The sequence below is a fragment of the Seriola dumerili genome, unplaced genomic scaffold (assembly GCF_002260705.1).
Source record: "Seriola dumerili isolate Sdu_G_001 unplaced genomic scaffold, Sdu_1.0 BDQW01000409.1, whole genome shotgun sequence".
Classification (NCBI taxonomy): domain Eukaryota; kingdom Metazoa; phylum Chordata; class Actinopteri; order Carangiformes; family Carangidae; genus Seriola; species Seriola dumerili.
Window position 1 is genome coordinate 1124603 of NW_019174664.1, and position 19721 is coordinate 1144323.

The window sequence follows — 19721 nt, forward strand, 5'->3', positions numbered from 1 at the left end:
CACTGACCTGGTTTTAAAGCTATTGTTAACCAGCTTTTGCCCTGCTAACGTCTTAAAATGCATATATGTATTTCAGGGAAATCTATATTCTTTCCCCCTGATGCATTGCCCCCTAGGAAGCTCAGTTGCTGCACATCGGTATATCTAAAACCCTGCGTACAGCCAAGGAGGAAACACACAAGCAAATGGCACATTTATCCCTGGACATACAAGTTCCCTGTCGGATAATCTGCTCCAGACATGGCTGTGTGTGTCATTTTTCCTGATGATGCGGCCACGGAAGGTCTGGTGCTCTGACTCCCCCGGGGGGTCAATTGCATGCTACGGCAGTGGTCATCCTCTGTCTTTATCATGCAAGCCTTATGTGCCTGCTGTTATACCAAATCCTTGTATCTCTCAAAAATGTGTGTTTAATTTTTTCATGGACTGGGAGGGAAAAAAATGGCTTGTTTTCTTGTCGATATGTATTTATCTTCTGAAAGTGTATGACAGGTTCTTAACAGGATTCATGGTTATGAGGGTCATGGAACTCACTCAGCGACTATAAAAGAAAACTTTCACATAGAATAAGGAAAAGCACCTGTTCTTGTTTAGCAGTTGTACTCAGTGGCTGAGGTACACAAATGCAGAGGTAGAAAAGAGAGTGTGGAATATGGAAGGATCAGAGATTCATTGCTTTCTTGTTGGCTAGCTAACTGAGGCAATGACATACCCACCACTGCATCTGACTAACTCCATGTGGGAAGGCTGGCTGCATTTCATCTCTGGCTCCAACTCTTCTCACCAATGACATGATAATTCCACATGCCTAAGGCCCTTCAGAATGAGGACCCGCTGATAGGGTTCCTTGTGATTGCTATCCACTATAGCACTACTGGCTCGTGGGAGGGAGGTGGATTACAACGGACGGGTGCTGACACTCTTGAAGCTGAAGCATGTCATTAAACAGTAAATCACTCTGATTGAAAAACGCATCAGCTCCCAGCTCTCTGTTTACAAAAGAAGACCTTCTCCACAGGCGCAGATTGTGCTCTCAGCCAGATAAATCAACAAGCAGTCGTCCACATTCTCCTTCCACGTAACGCTTCCTGAGCTCAGCTCGCATGTACAGTTACAAATCACTTCGTGGGATGTGTTGACTTTGCTGAACAGGCCTCACCACAGTGCTCATTCATCCCCGGTGACTGTCAGCACGGTTAGTTTGTTGAAGGTGATGCAACGCTTTATTTCTTGACACCTTTAATCCAATTAGTAGCTTAATTCTTTGAGAACCACAAATATGCAGGTATACCAATTAAATAAGTAAGAAGAAACACAGAATAACCAGTAAACATTTTATACGACTACATCAGATAAATTTTTAATTTCATGAAATACTTTTTGATGATTTGTTAATTTCTTTGTGCATTGTTGAATATCTGAGTATAGACCTGAGTTTGTGCATGTTCCATCTTGGCAGAAATAATAATGCCAGTTTTGTTTTCAACCTCGTTTTAGTAGTTTGGGTCATCATTTCTGGTTACGGCCGTGACATTTGTGAGATCTGAGGATGCAGCAACACGGGTAAATACAGCTTTACAAAAGAGACCAATAATTGAAACGCAAGCTGTCATACAAATCGCTGAGCGCTCCGCTTGTAAACCTCTGACTGCCACGCTGCGACATATCATGGCCACATCTCAGCAATGAAGCAAAACTGTATCAAAACTGAAATGAATGTAGGCTAAAATAACAGAAGATAAGACCGATGTTGGAAAATAGATGAGTTTTACTTTAATTATATCCCCATATTTATAGATAATGCATGTCATCAGCCAAAGAACACAGTTGTAGTTAAAGCCAATGAGGATATTTGATCTTCCATTGAAGTTTAGTTTTTGCCCCCCCCCCCCCCCCGCTCTGCTCAGAAACCTGCTGGTGTTAATGCTGCAAACATTTTTAACCATTTAACCAAACCTGTTACTGAAAATTAAGAATTTCAGATATGACTTTCTCGCTTCATATAAAAAGTCCCATTATCTTTACTCACCTTTATTCATCTTCTAAGAAATAAAATGATGAGGCAGTAAAGGTACTTCTATGATACCTGTCTGGCTCTGCAGGAGATTTAATAGCCACTAAATTCCTCACTTAGTAATTTTTTTTTTTTTTTTTTTTTTTTTTGGAGAATAATGTGAAAAAGATATATAGCATGACCATTTACATAATCTATACCCCTGTTTGCCTTAGGCTCTTTAACATTTTTCAGAGGGAGCGTACAGAACATTGACTAAATGCAAAGATTACAAATGGAGAGGTTAGTGCTGCCAAAAAAATGTAAAGCATTAATATGTCAGCCATGTTTTTTTCCAAATCAGCCACCTGGCTCCAGAAATGCAGTTATTATCTGAATTTATTGATCACCACATGTCCACACTGCTGGACTTTCATACACTTGTGGACAAGCCTTTATATTAGTCGTATTATATGTGTTTAAGTACAGATGTTGTATACAGTGATGTTTTGCCAAAAGACATGAAGAAAAATATTGATATAGTTTGGTGCATCGGAGCCATGCTATCCATGTCTCTGTTAAAAGACAGGATAGCATCATTATAGTGAAGAAAAGATTCAGCAGGAGGCACTACATATATCCGATGTCTTTGCAATCACTTTCTGAAACAACAAGTACCACATTTTTCCACATATACTTCTGGAAGTGATAATACTTAAATGTGTTTTAGACACTACAAATCAGGTCTGTTTGTTTACACTGCTTAGAGGCACAGATGAGGAGGAGAGCTGAGAAACTCCGCCATCCATTTTTCTCATGCATTTAGTTGCACTGACATCTAAGCAAAGGTAGGCCATAGCCATAAATCACAGAGCACAATAACGGGCACATTTTGGGCCGGTCCATCATTGGCTGTGTTTTGTTTTCTCATTGCATCTTGGCAAATTGCTGTTATTAATGGGAGAAAGCATAGTTTGCACCCCTCATTAGATGTTGTTCCAACAGCGCCTCTGATGGATTAAGACAAGCTGGAGGCCTTGTCTGCCTCTACAACCAGCTAATATGAGCCAATTAAATGCCATGCACTCTCTGGCCACTCCGCACTTGCTTATGTGCTTTTATAATGATGTCCAAGTATTCTGCTTCATGGCCAAATGAATTTTGGTTTCAAGACAAGTAGATTTATTTGAAGGATTTTCTGCAGAACTGTACGCTTACCCTTACGTTCCATGATAATAAATTATGTCCCTTTAAAGCAGCTGCTTTCTCTGAGGATGCTTGACTTTTCCTTTGATCAAGCATGTTTTAAATCTTTACCCACATTTTTTAAATTTCTCCCCTCAGTAAGCTCTGTCGGTTTTGCCCTCAATGTGAGAGGCACAGCTGTGTTTGTGAGCGTTAGATTTCAGGGGAAGGTCAGCCTAGCAGAATGTCTGAATCATACAGAAGAAGCTTATGGGCAGGTGGCTGTGAGCACTAAGTAAATATACCTGGGGCTTCCTTCAGATGCAGGGCTTATAACACAGGAAGGGTCGATATTGTGCAGCGCTAGCATGAAAATGGAGTGTAAGTCTCTGGTGAGTTAAGCTCAGCTAAACTGAAGGTCTTCTCAGAGCCACACGTAACTTGTTGAGCTTATCCATCCAAGTGTTATTTCTTTAAAAGGCTCAAAATGTCATCTATTGAAACAAAACACACACAAGCACATGTTCTTGTGATTTCGACAAATTGTTTTGCTATCTTACGTACCATTAAACTAAAAACACTGCTGTGTAATTTATGGATTGCTCTTAATCGATTCAAAGCAGAATCACCCTCTCCCCCTGAGTATTGGGATATTTTGCATAAACATTTTTGTACCGAAGTAAAATAAAACCTGTAAAGTGAAGCCTCCAGCTTTCCCTCCAATCTGTACAACGCAGTAGATTAAAGGTGCCTGTTTGACTTGGAGCTGCTGTTTGATGGTTTTGTTTGTTTTCATTTCACTGCAGGACTTAGCAGAGCTTGCAGCATGAAGCAGCGATATTGTCGTCTTCGGTTGTGTGATCAAAATTTAAATATGTTGGGATTACGACATGATAAGTTGTCATAAGCAGCAGAAGTATTGTGCTTTATGTTTTCTATTTAATTAAGGGAACATCTCTGTTGGTTGAGGAGAATGATGAGCCACCAGACTGCTTGCGAGAGGCTGTGCACGAGATTAAATGTTGCTCTATTTTTTTTTTTTTTTTTTTTTTTTTTTTTTTCTCCAGTATTCTGAGTTGACAAGTCCTGGTGTGGTTTTCCAGGGCAGTCGTCTAAACGATCACAAGTGTTGAATTATCGCAAATGGATGGAGACTTACATTAACACTTGCACAGTGTTGATTTTTATGCCCGGAGTTGAATTAACACTGGTTTTTTTGCTGTATGAATATGGCCCATATTAGCCTGTGTTTTAACAAGAGCGTCAAGCATAACAAGAGATATTGCTTCATTGGAACGCTTTCAACAGGGAATTGGCAAATAAAATGTGTCTAATTTATGAAGTCATTTGGATGGCATTCGATGGATATTGAATTGCGTGGGAATTATGCCCCCCTTTCTTGGTATGTGCAGCCTGCGACTGCTCCAGTTTCTCGTAGGGATTATTTGAAATGTGAACTTCCATGGCACAAGTGTATAACCCATGTAATTTGCTCTTTTAAAAATTCCTCATCCCTCCCCACATGCTCTGGAGCATTTTTCTGTCATTGGCTATGCTACATTTTCCTCTGTGCCACATAGTCACTGAGTTATGCACAATTAATCCCTGCGACCACACGATGAGACCACCTAGATTCTATTACAGTTTTCTTTGCATTATCTCAATAATGTGCCCTAATTGCTGGCCATATTATTCTCATTATTTTTCAGGATATGTATATTCTGTAGAAAAGGAGTGAACATCTAGAATTTGTGAGGAACATTTTACTGGAGAGTGAGTATTCCACAGCCAGTTGACATTTTTTTTTTCTCTCGTAATATGCATTTCCCCCACCTCTCTAGAAAACTCACAGAGAGACATTTACAAGGCCAGGCTGCTCCTCTTGTGGGTTCGTAGTAAGTGGTTAGGATTTTCTCTAAGAGCATCAGCTCTGTGTTAATGACATGCAGTCTCCGGAAAGGTTTATCCATTCAATTTGACTCTAGAGGGAAGATCTCTTCAGCCTGCTGATTAAATTAAGATTCTTTAATAAGCATATCTAGGTGCACTGACACGAGAGACATGCTGATCTGTGTCTACCAGTGCAGACACCCAAGACAATCTGTTTTAAAGGCAAGTAACTCTGAATTTTTGCAGTGCAATGTCTTTTTTCTCTCAGTTGCACAGCACTTTGCTGGTGATTAGTCACCTATTTTCTGCTTGTGATTGTGCTGTGCCACAGAAATTCACAGCTGTTATGTGTTGTCATTTTTTGAAAATGAAAAGTTCACCATGTGCAGTTTTTCGTTTCTATATGTTCCATTTACTGTGTACACCTTCAGGAAAGTCTTATTCTCTTTGACACTGTCCTAAATCTTAATGTAAACCCAGGTCATTTCAGAACTCGTTTCCTGATGCAGCATTTTAGATCCATTATACTTTTTGTGGGACGGCAACAAACAACCTAGATGTATAGATTCTTACATAGAAGGTCTTTGCAAAGGACAGTCAGTCTCTTTACAGTGTTCTCGGTGTAACTCAGCGAGGAAAAAACGTGCACATGCGTGAGTGACTTACTAATATTAAAAAGGTCTTGTTTAAGTGCACATAAATTTAAAAACCCTACTGTACACATAACATGTAATATTGTTACATGTGGGAGGAGAAGCTCGCTGGGGCGTGTATCACTGACAGTCAAAGGGAGCAGAGCAATTTGTCGTAAAGATTTACACAAACACCACATTATGTTATCTGCCATTCTGTGCTATTTTAACTCTGGCAATGAGCAGATCCTTTTCAAGCCATCGACTTGTTTTGCAACTTACATGTCATGTAATTTACCTTTGATGCAAAACCCGCTGAAATATTTCATTCTGATTACTTATGTGGCAGCTGTAGAATGAATGTGGTTTAGCACAGAACTCAGTAGGCTATGCATTGCGAAGCAGCTTTAGTGGAGATGGTCGAGGCGGCCTGTTCTTTTTCAGTAGATGTCAGGCTGCTCTGTGGTCTGTAACCAGTTCAGTATCTGCGGGCTGAGTGATGTGGCCAAAATATCATTTAACAGCATTTGTTGTTATTATTGATGGGACGGCCGTGTTTAGTTGATGATACTGTGTTTTTGTGCTGCAAAATTCAAGTGAAATACACCACTAGCAACTATTTTTCAGATTGTTGGCTGAAAATGGTAAACAAAAGTGTTGTCTCCTCAGAGAGAAATGTGATGGAAGATGCCATATATTCAGTCACTGCATTTCAGCACTTCCTGGACAAGGACATCAGATTCTTTTTTTTTTTAAGAGAGGCACTGTGAACCACATAAAGAGAAATAAAACACTCTAGGTTATGTTGTCACTGGTGCCTGTCAAACCGAATGATATTGATGTTCCTACAAATTCTTTCCCAGTTTCTACCTACGTTCTAGTTCAAGTTCCTCTCCAGAAATGTTTTACACTATGTAAAAACACTCTGATGTGATTTTTTTTTTTTTTTTTGAATGTGGGTTTCCCACATAAAATAATAATAAAAAAAAAAAGAAGTAAAAACTGATGCTGGAAGCTCTTACTTTGTCATTGACAAATTCTGGATCAGGTCTTGTGCCCCGCCAACCACTGTTGGCTGTTTGTGCTAGGTTAGCATCTTTTATTTGTTTACGTTGTTTGTCAGCCAAGGTTTCGGGTTTATTTTTGCCCCTCCCCAGTCCACGCAAGTTAATGGGATTGGTTCCTTAGGTTACACGATGTATGAAACACAGGCTGTCTGAAGCCGTCTTATGAAACTGTCATTCGTTCACTGCAGTTCCAAAGGTGGAAATCTGCAGTCATGGCATTGACTGCTTATTTCCCTCATGATATGTCTTGTATCGTATAAAAAAACACAATATGTTAACAAGGTTAAAAACTTGATTTTGATCGGAGCTGGTCTTTAAGCCACGCTTACACAACCCTGTGTGCAGCCCACACTGTATGCCTTGTATAAGGAAAAAAACAGAGCACGCAGTTAAATTACATTTGAAAGGAAAACTTTTTGTGAAATAAACATAAACAAGCTCAGCAGTCGAGTTGATGAGGCGCTTTGGGTGTCAGTGCATCTAACTTAGAGATATAGAGTTAGAGAGACATATTACATAACAGTGAGGATGCACGCTGCGAGTGCATTTTCTCCGAATGTTTTGTTCTTCCAAGATATTCTTATACTTGACTGTACTAATCTTTAAACTCACCTTTCCTTTCCGTATCAAGTGTTTTTCGATATTTCACATTTATCTGCTATTTGATCCCTACAGCACAGCATTGCAAACAAAGGGTGTGCAGCTCTCGCTCTCTTTGCAGTAGACACCTGTGGAGTTCTGTGAGACACTGCTGCCCTCTTTGTGCTTTACGTTCTTTTATCAACATAATTATAGGTCACGAGGTCCCCTTTTTACCTTGTTTTATATCTTTACTGTGATATCCATCTGTTTTACAAGATACAGTTCTCTCATTAAATGCTGAATGTGTTGAAACTGCTATTATGTTGGGCAGAGAGTTGCTTGTTGTGGAAGTCAGCCCACGCACCATTGCTGGCTCACTCTGCTTTATCCAGATACTGAGAGATGTCCTTTTTTTTTTACTTATATGTTAAGATGTATTTGGAATTGATATTATAGCACATTTTCGACACTGCGCTGAGCTCCCTCAGATTTCTTTGTTTATGTGTAATCTTCACTTGACTGTGTCCTCCATACACTTTTTCCATTCACTCGCCCTCCTCAAGGTTTTGGATGTGTTCATTCTCTCTCAGGTCCTCTCATTAGCACCAGGCAATTACCTTTGTATCCACCGATTGTGATTTGGCAGATAGAATCACAAGCCTATGCTGATATGCTGTACAATTATCACCTTGTTTACGTGTGTTTGTGTGTTGGTGTGTGTGTGTGCGTGTGTGTGGAATAGTGGGACTACACCTCCAGGTCTGTGTGAAGTATGTGTAGATGGTTATGCAAAGGGATGATGATCAGGCACAATAAAGCAAGGTCAAGAATCCTTCTGGGGATCTAGTTTTTCTCTTTGAGAAGCCAAAATTCAATCAGTATCCACCCTCATCACTGAATATTGACACTAGTCTCTTATTCCTCGTTTGTTTTTTTACTTTTGTTTTTGTTGCTTTTTTTGACAAGTGTATGTGTGTGGGATTTGTTGCTGTTGTCTGTTTATGCCTCTCATTGCAAAAGCCTTCGCTGAATCTTAATGAAAACTATACGTATTTTCAGTTACTTGACAACAAGGAAGGTCCGGACTGTATACTGCACGAGACAAGTAGATTCTCTGATCTGTATATTATACACAGATTATGACCGAGTCGCCCTTGTCAAAAGCGATAGCAACATTTCGCTTTTAAAATACACTGTCATCATAAACCCAAGACTTCTATTTTGTTGATTCTGATGTGTCTCATTATGGTCTTTGTATTTGCTGCCTATGAATGAGAAATTATTTGCAACAATTGTTGGAGTTGCGACGCCATTTAAAGGCCTTTGCTTCTCTTAGAGATTTATTGACTGAGCGTGTTTGTTCAAGGCCAAACACTCTCAGAAAGATAACTGATGAAAAGCTTAAAAAGAGTTTTTTACCGCAGAACACACAGGATGAATTCAACGGAAATCATTTAATGTGAGAAGCAATTATTATGATATGCAATCATGCAGATGTCAGACTTTCTGTTTTGAGGAAGATGAAATTTGAAGTGGAGAAAACAGAGAAAACTCTTATAACAGCTACACAGTCCGTGTCACACGACTTACAGTAGTCTCAGGTTGAGATTAGAGAGACGGTTGCACTGTAACTGAAGTTTGTTTGTTTGACTCACCAAACCAGATGGATGAATTGTGTGAGGTCAATGAAAAATGAATGTTCTTCCCTCCTTAAGTAACTGCTTCTGAAGTGCTATTTACCAAGATACTTAACCCCCATGTGGGAGAGCGCTAGTCGTGTAATTGCATAAGGATGAATCATGGCATTGTTCCAAGAGAGAATACAGACTCAGTCAATCATCAGCTTTTTAAAAGGATTCATATACTCTAAATTCATGATTGCTTTATTCCTATTGTCCAGCAGTTAATTCAGCAAGAAAGGGGGGGGGGGGGACAACACAAAAACATGCATATCCAGGCAAAGTGTTTTTATTAATAAAACACTTCAACCTTTATTTTTTTTTATCTTTCAGGATATTTGACAGTTACCATAGAGCCACTGCCTCCTGTTGTTGTGGGAGAGACTGTTACTCTCAAGTGTAACTTCAAAACTGACGGAAGGCTGCGAGAGATCGTTTGGTACAGGGTGAGTAAACCTGTCTGCACTTTCAATGCCATTATGCCTCCAATGCTCTCAACACCATCCATTTCTTTCACTTCCAGTCATTCAGCGTCTGAAGGAGGTCAATGCCAATAGTCATATCGCAGGTTTATAGCTGTGTTAGTAGAAGAGCCGTGCACTGTCAAACTGCAATTGTTAGGAAACTTACTATTATTTGGGCCAGCTGTAGGGGAGGCGTCGGTGGCTGCCGCTTGGGAATTAGATTTCTCAATCTGCTGGTCATCACCATCATTTCTTAATAGTTCACAGCTGGCGACTCAACAGTTATCAGTTATTAAAATCCCAGTTGGTGTACTACACTGCCTAAGTGCTGCCAATAATTAAATTGCTGTTGAAGGAGAAAAAAAACACAAACAAAAAAAAAAATCTTTGTACTGTATTTCTAAGATGGAGTTTATATGGTCCATAAATGTTTTAAAGTTCTGTGTGAAAGTAAAGATCGGTAAAACAAATCTGCAGAATATTACAGTTCATAGAGGAGAAATTTGTTTCACTTCAAGAGAGTCTCTGATAAGCACTTGAATTGGAAAGCAGTAGCAGCTGCCGCTATCACATCCTTGCCTGACCATTTGTTTTTGCCAAAAACTCTCCAATAATTCTTAAGAGCTATTCAGATTTGCTTTGTAAAAGCAGCTGACTCTTCACCAAATTGTTAGAGAAGTCTCTGAGTGGTGATTGCATTCGTATAATGTGGTACAGGCACATAGAGTAGAGCCTGAAATGGTATCAACCGAGCCTATGGGTCCTCCATAAAATACATTCTTGTTCTCTGCTGTGTTGTTGATGTGATGCATTTGACAGGCTTTAATCTTATGACTGATTCCGGTTTCCAAGACAAACAAGTGAACAGCGGTAGGACAAATGTTACCGCAGGAGTGGCTTTGCTGATGACAGTAAGTTAGAACGTGCAGTTCTGAGTTCCTCCACAGTAGATGAGGCTTTAACGAGCACTGCACCAACTGAACTCATCATGAGGAGTACCCTTCAACCTGTGTAAACACGGGGCAAATTTCAAAAATACAGCCAAAGAGACACAGTCAGTACTACAATTCACTCGTATGTGCTGTATTCATCGACTTTGTCCACAAAAACTGAGCTCCAAAGACAGGATCTTTCCCAGTCCTGTTGTGCAGAAGATTTAAATTGGCCTTTGTACAATGTCTTCATGCTTGAGCTCCTCATCATCTACCCTAACTAACCCTGAAAATATGCCATCCTTACTGGGAACTTCTGCGTCCTACTAGATGATTACTTAAACACTATTTGATAATTGTGAATGTTCAGCTCTACACCACACTATGGTGATATTCACCTTGGTTTCACCCTCCACCCTGCGCTGGAACACTGTTCATTAATGAGCAGAGCAGCGGTTTATCGCTCAGACAGGAACTCTGTCTTTAGAGCAGCTTCTGCTTTCTCACTTTTATTATTGTGAAATAAAACCGTGTCTCTGGACTCATTTTAGCAAATGCTGACCTTTCCAGGTGGGACAAAAAGAGATTTATGGCACTTTACACATTCACCTTAGCGTCACAGATCATTTTCATTGCTGTGACAATTTCATTTAATCAGGCAGGGATTGGAGAGCGTTGTTTTGCTTATATTCTGTCAGGTTTTTGTGGTGTATATTGATAGCTGTAGTTTAAATAACAGCCCTGAGAACAGAGTTGCCCACATTAAGTGTTCTCACGAGAAAAGCAAAGAGGTTGTAACAGAAATCGGCCCGATCTCTCCGGTGGCCGCTGCTCAGCACAACCGTTGATAAATTATAAATCAATTACTGACACTTGGCTGCCAAAGTTTCTTTAATCTCTGCCTTTTATTTGACTAAATACTGTTGACTTCTCATTTTACCTCCTGTTCAAATGAAACTGGGGTTGATACTCACCTGGGGAATCCTCGTATCTAATCGAAACTTGGCCAATCAGACAGAGGGCTGAAAGGACTGAATATTTCAGCGAGTGCTCATTTGTGGTGTTAGATCCTGGCGTATTCTGTTTGAGGATTTTTTTTTTTTTAATGCATAACACACCCATACCGCAGAATTAGCACGTCTTAGGATGTATTAAAGATAAAACTGATTATTTTAGAGAACCTTTCAAGCCAACTAACTCAAATTCTCCACTGCATCATATTCAAAACTGGAGATAAAAGTAATGGATTTGATATGAGTTCCCCCATGGTTTCTATTATATTATAAAATGATATATTTGCTTTTATCCACCCCCAAAATTATGAATAAGGTATTTTTCAGTGACTGTACAAATATTATCACCACAGAATGGGGGTGTGGTGGGGGGTGGGGGGTCACGACATTTTTGCTTTTAAAGCCACGCTAGCTCTTCTCATTAACATTTGTACTTGACCTTTCCACGTAATTTGAAATAAATGTTTTAAACTGTACCATCGCAAATCATTGAACTAACCTAATGCTAAAAAAGAAAGCAGTAGAGCGAGCCTGAGTTTGAGAAAGGTTTTTAACAGATAGACCTGCTGTCCATTGTTATCCATCTTATATTAGCTGCATCCTTTTTCTTAAGATCGCTAATCACTTCGTGATGAAATGAACTCTTGTGTTTTGTTGACACTGGCTTTATTAGATCTCACAGACCCCACTGTTGTGTGCGTAAGATAGTTGTAATTACGAAATCAATCATTTGTTTTTCTTCAAATATTTTTCATTTCTTCTGACCTTACCTCAAATTTGGAGAAAAGTATTCATGTAGTATCCTGTGTCCTTGCATGAGCTTGCACATTTGGGACAAAACATGGAAATCACAGAAAAGCATAATTATACTAAATAAGGAAGTTTTTTTTTTTTTTTGTGAGCTATGCATTAACAAATACAGTATGTATATTGTTTCTTTGCCAGAAGTCAATCACAGACAGTATGTTAACCTACCCAGTGTTGTTACGTATGTCTGGGGTCAGCTAGACCACACAGAGAGGTCTAACTCCTGGTTCGACTTCTTATGAGCAAACTTTCGTAAAGTTTCTACAGGAGAAAGTTAAATGGACTGATTTGGGATTTGGGGAGTGTGATTCTCGTGTTTACAAGCAAGTCTCATCCATTAGGAAAAATAGATGACGTATCAAGCTGATAAAACAATGTTAAGTATGTTTAGGTTATTTTTTTTTCTGTCTCCAGACGTCAAACAGTTTCTTCAGATTTAATGGTATCCCAGAGAGCAACTGGGAAATTTAGTTTATGTGATGATGCGGGTCATTCTGGCCACCATAATGAGTCATTCATCAATCATAATGAAACAATTTACATAGTCTCCCTCCTGGATGCGTTGTGGCTGAAGTGGATGTTTTTCTAATGCATGAATCCTTCATAATACCTCGCACTTTAGTTTACTCAAGATGACAGTAGATTAGCAGACAAACACAGACGGGGAAGGAATGCAAGAGAGTGAGAGGAGTCCTCAGTAATGCATGCTGTACAGCCCTGCAGCTAATGCTTCAAGAGCAAATAAATGAAAGCCTCACACGTGTGTATGATGTTGCATGACAGGCCACATGAATGTTTTTCAGTGAGTGTTGAATACTGGCAGGCCATGGATTAAGCCCTATGGATATGAAATACCATCAAGCTGTCTTCTGTGCCTTAATAGCACACCAAATAGTAGTGATGGATCATTTGATAGGGCGGTGCTAATGTGCTGCCTGTTTGGGAGAAGAATGTCAGCATGGCTGTGTACGGTGGTGCTCAGAGACTGCTCCTCAAACACACACACACACACACACACACACACACACACACACACACACACACACACACACACACACAAAAGCTTGTCTCACGCTATGCTTGTTTTTAATTCGCGTCATTCTAATGAATATATACATACGGGACTTCTCCCAGTGGGCGCCCAGGTACGCCATTCTGTCGGTGGTGGAGCAAGCCAAATCTGTTAGCTTGTCTGATGAGCGACAATCTGCACTACACTTAATTTTAATCACTGGATCAACCATCTCTGCTCTCCTGTTCTCTCCCCCACCCACCCACCACCACCCCCCGTCCCCTCCCTCACTCTGCCCATTTCAGAATTCCTCCATCCTCCTCTGACATAACTCTTCTGGGATCCTCGCTCTCTCACCAACACAAGTGCCTTCGCTAAGACACTTCCCTAATTTACCACAGGCCTGTCTGCTAGCTGAGCTGCTTCCCTGATACTCTTCCCATCATTCAGCTGTGTCCACCTCGGTCCATTTCATTATTATGACTCCCAGTTCACCTGTATTTATAATCCTGCTCTCTGCTGAATTGAATACCGCACTCCCCACTCCATGTGCAGTCTGAGCATATCCTAGCTTTACAAGATAACATGCAATATCAACCACTAAAGAGAAAGATATTAATTATGTTCCAGAGGCATTTTGTTTGTGTTTTTTGCCTGCTAACAAATGACAATGAGCTTGAAAATACTGGAACACAACCTTGACATTCCGAACTGATAGATAGATAGATAGATAGATAGATAGATAGATAGATAGATAGATAGATAGATAGATAGATAGATAGATAGATACTTTATTTATCCCCTAGGGGAAATTCATGAACTTAGATTTAGTCATATTCTGTCTTGTTCTTTTCTTTTTGTAATGAAAGTAATTTAGGCAATAGAATAATACTTTTTATTTTGGGATTTTCAATTCACATCTGCAGACATCCTCCATTTAAAAAAAATAAATAAATAAAAAATAATAATAATCTGTCTACCTTTGGTTTATGACAGTGTAGCTGGTAGAGAACTGCTGGATGCCATACAAATGTTCCAGTCAAGACTGGGCTGTGAGCTGCTCTCTAAATTACTCATACATTCTCTATTGTCCACACAGTTCACTTCAGTGATATACGTGTGTATTTTGTCTTTGCTTGTTTTATTGCAGAGTAGAATCACAGCTAGTATGTGGATACATTCGGTTTGAAGGGACAATAATTTAAGGCAACAAATCACAGAAAGACTATAGGTGCATTTTAAGCACTTTTTTTTTTTATTGTCAGTTGGTAATCAGCAGATTGATTGTAAATGTTTTAAAGGCCCACACAAATGACAAACAAAGCGGTTTCAAGTATAATTAGCATGAGAAATACTGTAACACAGCTCCCTGCCTTCCTCTGAATAGCTCACTAACCGCTCCCTGAAAATCATCATTGTGATTCATGAGTTACACAGTAGCTGAATATATATTTGTTAATACACTCTTGGTGGAATAAGAAATAATGATTATCTTGTCATTTAGGGCTTTAATGTCAGATATGTGGAGTTGGATCTCCTCTCCTCCCATGTGGGTGGTGTTGGTATTTGTGGTGGAGCAGTAACAAATCAATAGTTTGTAATGTCTACAAAGGACAGTAACCAAAGACAGGCATACATCTTAATCATCAGCTGAATACCACTGAAAGCTTGTCAAGTTTTAATGAAGCCATCTGCCACCACAGATTCTCTTCACAACATCACAAGTCAGAGTTAGCTGTACAACCTATGCTACACAGGTTGCACAGCATTAGGTTACAGTATTCATATACATAAATAATGAGTAATACAACTGATAGCCAACACTTTTTTGACGTATGTTTCCGCTATAACTAAAGGAATCATCCTGAAACCAAATTTTTGTCTGAATTAATGAATGACAGCCAAACAGGGTTACACCATTTTTTAAGGAAAACTCATTTAAAATTTAAAGGTTTAACTGTTATTGGGTCAATTGTTTTATTTATATTGCATCATTTCGAACCACCAAGGGACTTTTGCTATTTCCTTTGTTCTAAATGACAATTTAAATCATTTTTTCCCCCCTCCCCACACACTGACCTCCCAGGCACCAGTCAGACTTTCAGTATTTAATACGGCATCAACCACTTTAATACAGGATCAATTTTTCATTGTTGTAGAGCTAAATAGTCATTAACAAGTATGAATTCCATAATGCATAAGGAGCTGCAAGAACCTAAAGGCTTCTTTAGTTAATCTATACTGGTAATCATAAAATGAGAAGGGCATTTAACCCACATTTGGCTCAGTGAAGCTGCTCGCAGTCTTGATATGAGACGATGGCTTACACTGTCCTTCCCAGAAGAATTGAATTGTGGTTATAACAATCTGATCTGACCATGATGTTTATGTTCCGTACCAAACTAGGAACTAATGGGATGTTAAGTGAAGCAAAAGGGAGGATATTAGGACTAAGACATCAACCCTTCCCCAACCATAACTATTAGCCGACCAAATGCAACCATATGTTATCCATAATGCAGCAGATCAGAAAAAGCCAATACAAGTCATTTTTGGAACAGTCAGTAAGTCCTTAAGTCAGTAAGTCATTTTGGAATCCTTTGACAAATAACATTTTTTTTTTTTTTTTTTTTTTTTTTAAGGAAGGATGCACGTTGCTATGGTTACATGAAGTGGCTGCCTTGGGTGTGACATTGAATGTAATTTTCCTTCTCTTCAAAAGTTCTGAAAAATTGGACATTTATTCAATTCTACTGTATTCACTTATTTATCTTCCTTGTTTATAGATTGACAAATTAACTTCTATGTATCTGATTTGTTGTATAGTACGTACAGTGATTAAATCTTGTTTTCCAAAGTTATGTACCAATGAACACCCAATGTTCAGACAGCAGTCCTTAGTGACTTTGTGGGAGTTCTCATATCCAGCATGCACACTTCTTCCCTCTCGACATATTGCCATTATCTTAACAGCACAGCAGCGCTGTACACGTGTACTTAAGTGTTTGCCAGCTGTGTTTGGACACAGGCCAGCTGCCTGAGTTGCTTTGAGGAGAACATGATGTTTATATTTGGAAATATGACAATAGCTCTGCACATAAACGTTGACCTGACTACAACTGTGCAGTCAACTTATAGCAAGAAACTTATTCTGGGATAAAAGTGCCCACACAAACTCTGCACCTCATCTCATTCTAATACCCTAAACTCTTACAATGCCTCTGGTAGTGTTTTTCTGATTTACTTGTGGCCCACATTTTGACAAATCCCATTAAAGCTGTTGACAGTGTCAAAGCACAATATAACAGCTATGCAAATGACTTTTCTCTTGTCACAGTCTGCCAAGAAATATAGGAGTGTATTACCTGAGGGCAGTGTGTCACTGGATTTACTTTTGTCGTTTCCTGGCCATATGTTAACTCCAAATGCAATGGCAAAGATATGTTACCGGATACTCAGCTGAAAAAGTGGAGTGTTTTTCCAGCCAGTAATCCTCTTTCTTGACTGTGGAGAGACACAGGAGGCGTCATATGTTAAATCCGAGTTTAAAATCTTCAAGACAGGGTTGCCTGGGCAACTGGAATCTGTGAATACAGAAGAGAGCTCACTGAGTGTGTTCGCACAGCACACTCCTGTGGGGTTTTTGGGTGTCTAACTTCCTGCTGTTTAATCCACGAGTGTAACTGTAGGTTCAAAAAACATCTTTCAAAAAATTATTTTTTAAGTGTATTGTAGTGTATAGTCGTATATGAATTATCTATCTATCTATCTATCTATCTATCTATCTATCTATCTATCTATCTATCTATCTATCTATCTATCTATCTATCTATCTATCTATCTATCTATCTATCTACTAGTAGCGCATACACTGTTTTTTGAATTATAATATATATATATGTGTGTGTCAGTGTATATGTATATGTTTGTGTGTGTGTATATGTATATATTGGATGTGTGTGTGTATATGTATATATTGGATGTAGGTCACTTTAGTAAGGGCCGCCCCGAGCACTTCTAGTTGAAAATCTCTGAACTTCTCAGAAAAGCACTGGTGTCGTCACTGTAGCTCCTTTTCAGGAAACCAATCAGATGGGGTGGGACTTGTTACCCAGGTAACCAAGAAAATGGAGGGGAAGCTTGTTCTGGCTGTGGCTGTCTATCCTGAGCTGTATATGTCACACAAAAACTAATGCAACAAATTTTTATGCCTGAAATAGGCCTGGAACCAGCAGCAGCTCTTGGATGAGACTATGAAATTCACCGCATTGTTGTCTCCGACGGATCGTGTCATGAACCCACATCCCTCTTGCTCTACTGCCGTCAGATTGAGTGGTGACTAGCTCATCTACACAAGGTATAAGTGCAAGCATCCCTCGGTTGGTGCTCGTGTTGAACAAAAAACTGTCAAACAAATAGTAATAAAAAGCAAAGGTGCGATGCTACAATGGCGGTGGTGATATGTTGTCAAGATGTTGTTGTCATAGAAACAAAACTCATACACAGTGCTTTTTTGATGAAGCAGTCTCCAGCACCCTGCCAGCGCTTTTGTAAACCACTGTATGGACACACGACCTGTCTGTACAAACTGTTACATTGCACCAGTACATTGTCATATGCCCTGCAATTTAGAATGGATATGCAAAATATTGTGATTATTAGAGGATCTCTGGAGTCATTTTCCACAATACTTAGTCATTAAGTTGTTTTTTTTTTTTTGCACTAATTTATTTATCTTTTTCCTCAGTTATGCCATAGAAATCCTTACATGCATTACCACATTGTCTTATCAAATAAGAGTAGTACCATTGACGGATCACTATCAGCACCGCTGGCCATGGTGCCGCTATAAGGTCTGTGCCAAAGGGCTTCCCCATCCTCTGACCGTGGTGCGGCTCCAGCTCTGGCTCCCATGGTGTGTTCACATCACCTCCGTCATCCGCTGAATCTCCCCACAGGATAATTCAGCACCTCTGAGATTTAACCTGCTTGTTAAATAAAGCTACACACTGCCCATTTTCCTGATACTTTATGAAGTCAACCTTCAGGCTGCCTTGTCTGGACAGAGTGAAAGATAATAATATGCTCTATTTTCAAGTCTATCTGCTTCAACTGTCAACATCATACTTTTTTTATTCTAAGATAGAGAACATTTACTGTGATAACTATTTAGTTTTCCTTTTGTCTGCTGTTAGGGCCTGTGCTCACTGTGTTATTCAGTTAGTGTGCCCTACTTGGCAGTAGAGTTTGTTGCTGTCCTCTGTCGACTGCTTGTTTGACTGCAGCATCATTAAAAAGACAGATTGAGCGTTCCTCTGCCTCTTTGCCGTTGTACTTGGTATCAACCTCTGATCATAAGTCTATCAGAAGTAATAACCTCACATTTATGTGCCCCTTGAAAACAGTAATCCCAGAACACTTGAAATTGTCTTATAAATTGGGACAAAATACTAAATTAGTGTCTGTATACTTACATCTTCCGGGATGAACTCTGGGACCATTAGCTTCTTGTTGAGGTCATTGTCTTCTCCAGTTTTGTGTCCTTGATCAAATGTAATTTTATGGAGAGGAGATTTTACAAGTAAGCACTTGCATGTTACATTAATAGAAGAACAGTAGAATTTCGAGCTTTCCATTTATACTAGATATGATAAAGCTGAGGCTCCCTGCTTTCTATATGTAAAACAGACCCTGTCTGTGACCGACTTTCTCTGAAGAGGACACCTAACTGTCCGGTCTGAAAGAAAATTAGAAATCACTTTCATTACATTTCACCTCAAAGATGTTTGCGCTCCCTCTAATGTGGGTTAAAAAAAAAAATGTGGTCTGCCCCTTTAAACAGTGGCACGAACCTCTGTCATCTTTATTAGCCTGCCGCTCCATGCCGAATATGGTGCCCCAAGGGGAATGAGAGATAAGGTGATATGGATCACTGCACTGCAACCTTCCCCTTTGAGGATGTCACTGGGGCAAATACGCAGCCTGTTAAACATGGAATGATAATTACACACTTCATGTCAGCAAACTACTAGATGAGTCCCTTTTTATCCACAAATGCTAATGGCAACAAAGGGACTGATCATTGTTGTGCCTGTCTGAGAGCTTGGGCTGCTAATGGCAGTGACTGTGATGACAATGGGAAATTTTGTTTCTGTGCTGCTAAGAATGAATAATGGCTCCTAATTGTAAGTATCTCCCAGAGATCCCCAGGTATCTATCAAAAGCATACTCTGTATCTAATTAATTAGGTAATTCAACAAATGATTATATGGAAAAACTCTCCACGAGATCATTTGCTTTTCCCCGACTGACTAATTTTCTCTCCATGACAGCAGGATTAAATATATTCGACGAGTTGCATAACACTTTTTCATCTTTACACTAAATGTGAGCATCGGTATATCATACATACATCACATAGGTGTTGCATGGCACATTTATTTTTCAATCTCTTTATTGTTTTCA

General features: G+C 39.4%; 1 protein-coding gene across 3 annotated transcripts in view; it reads left to right on the top strand.

Moving 5' to 3' along the window:
- The window catches only part of LOC111233590 (immunoglobulin superfamily member 21-like), a 173185-nt gene that overhangs the window by 53912 nt on the left and 99552 nt on the right, over positions 1-19721 (top strand). For all 3 annotated transcript variants that reach the window (XM_022761444.1, XM_022761446.1, XM_022761445.1), the window contains one exon: positions 9362-9474. In XM_022761444.1, coding sequence (XP_022617165.1) covers positions 9362-9474 — 113 coding nt within the window. The remainder of the gene's footprint in view (positions 1-9361; positions 9475-19721) is intronic.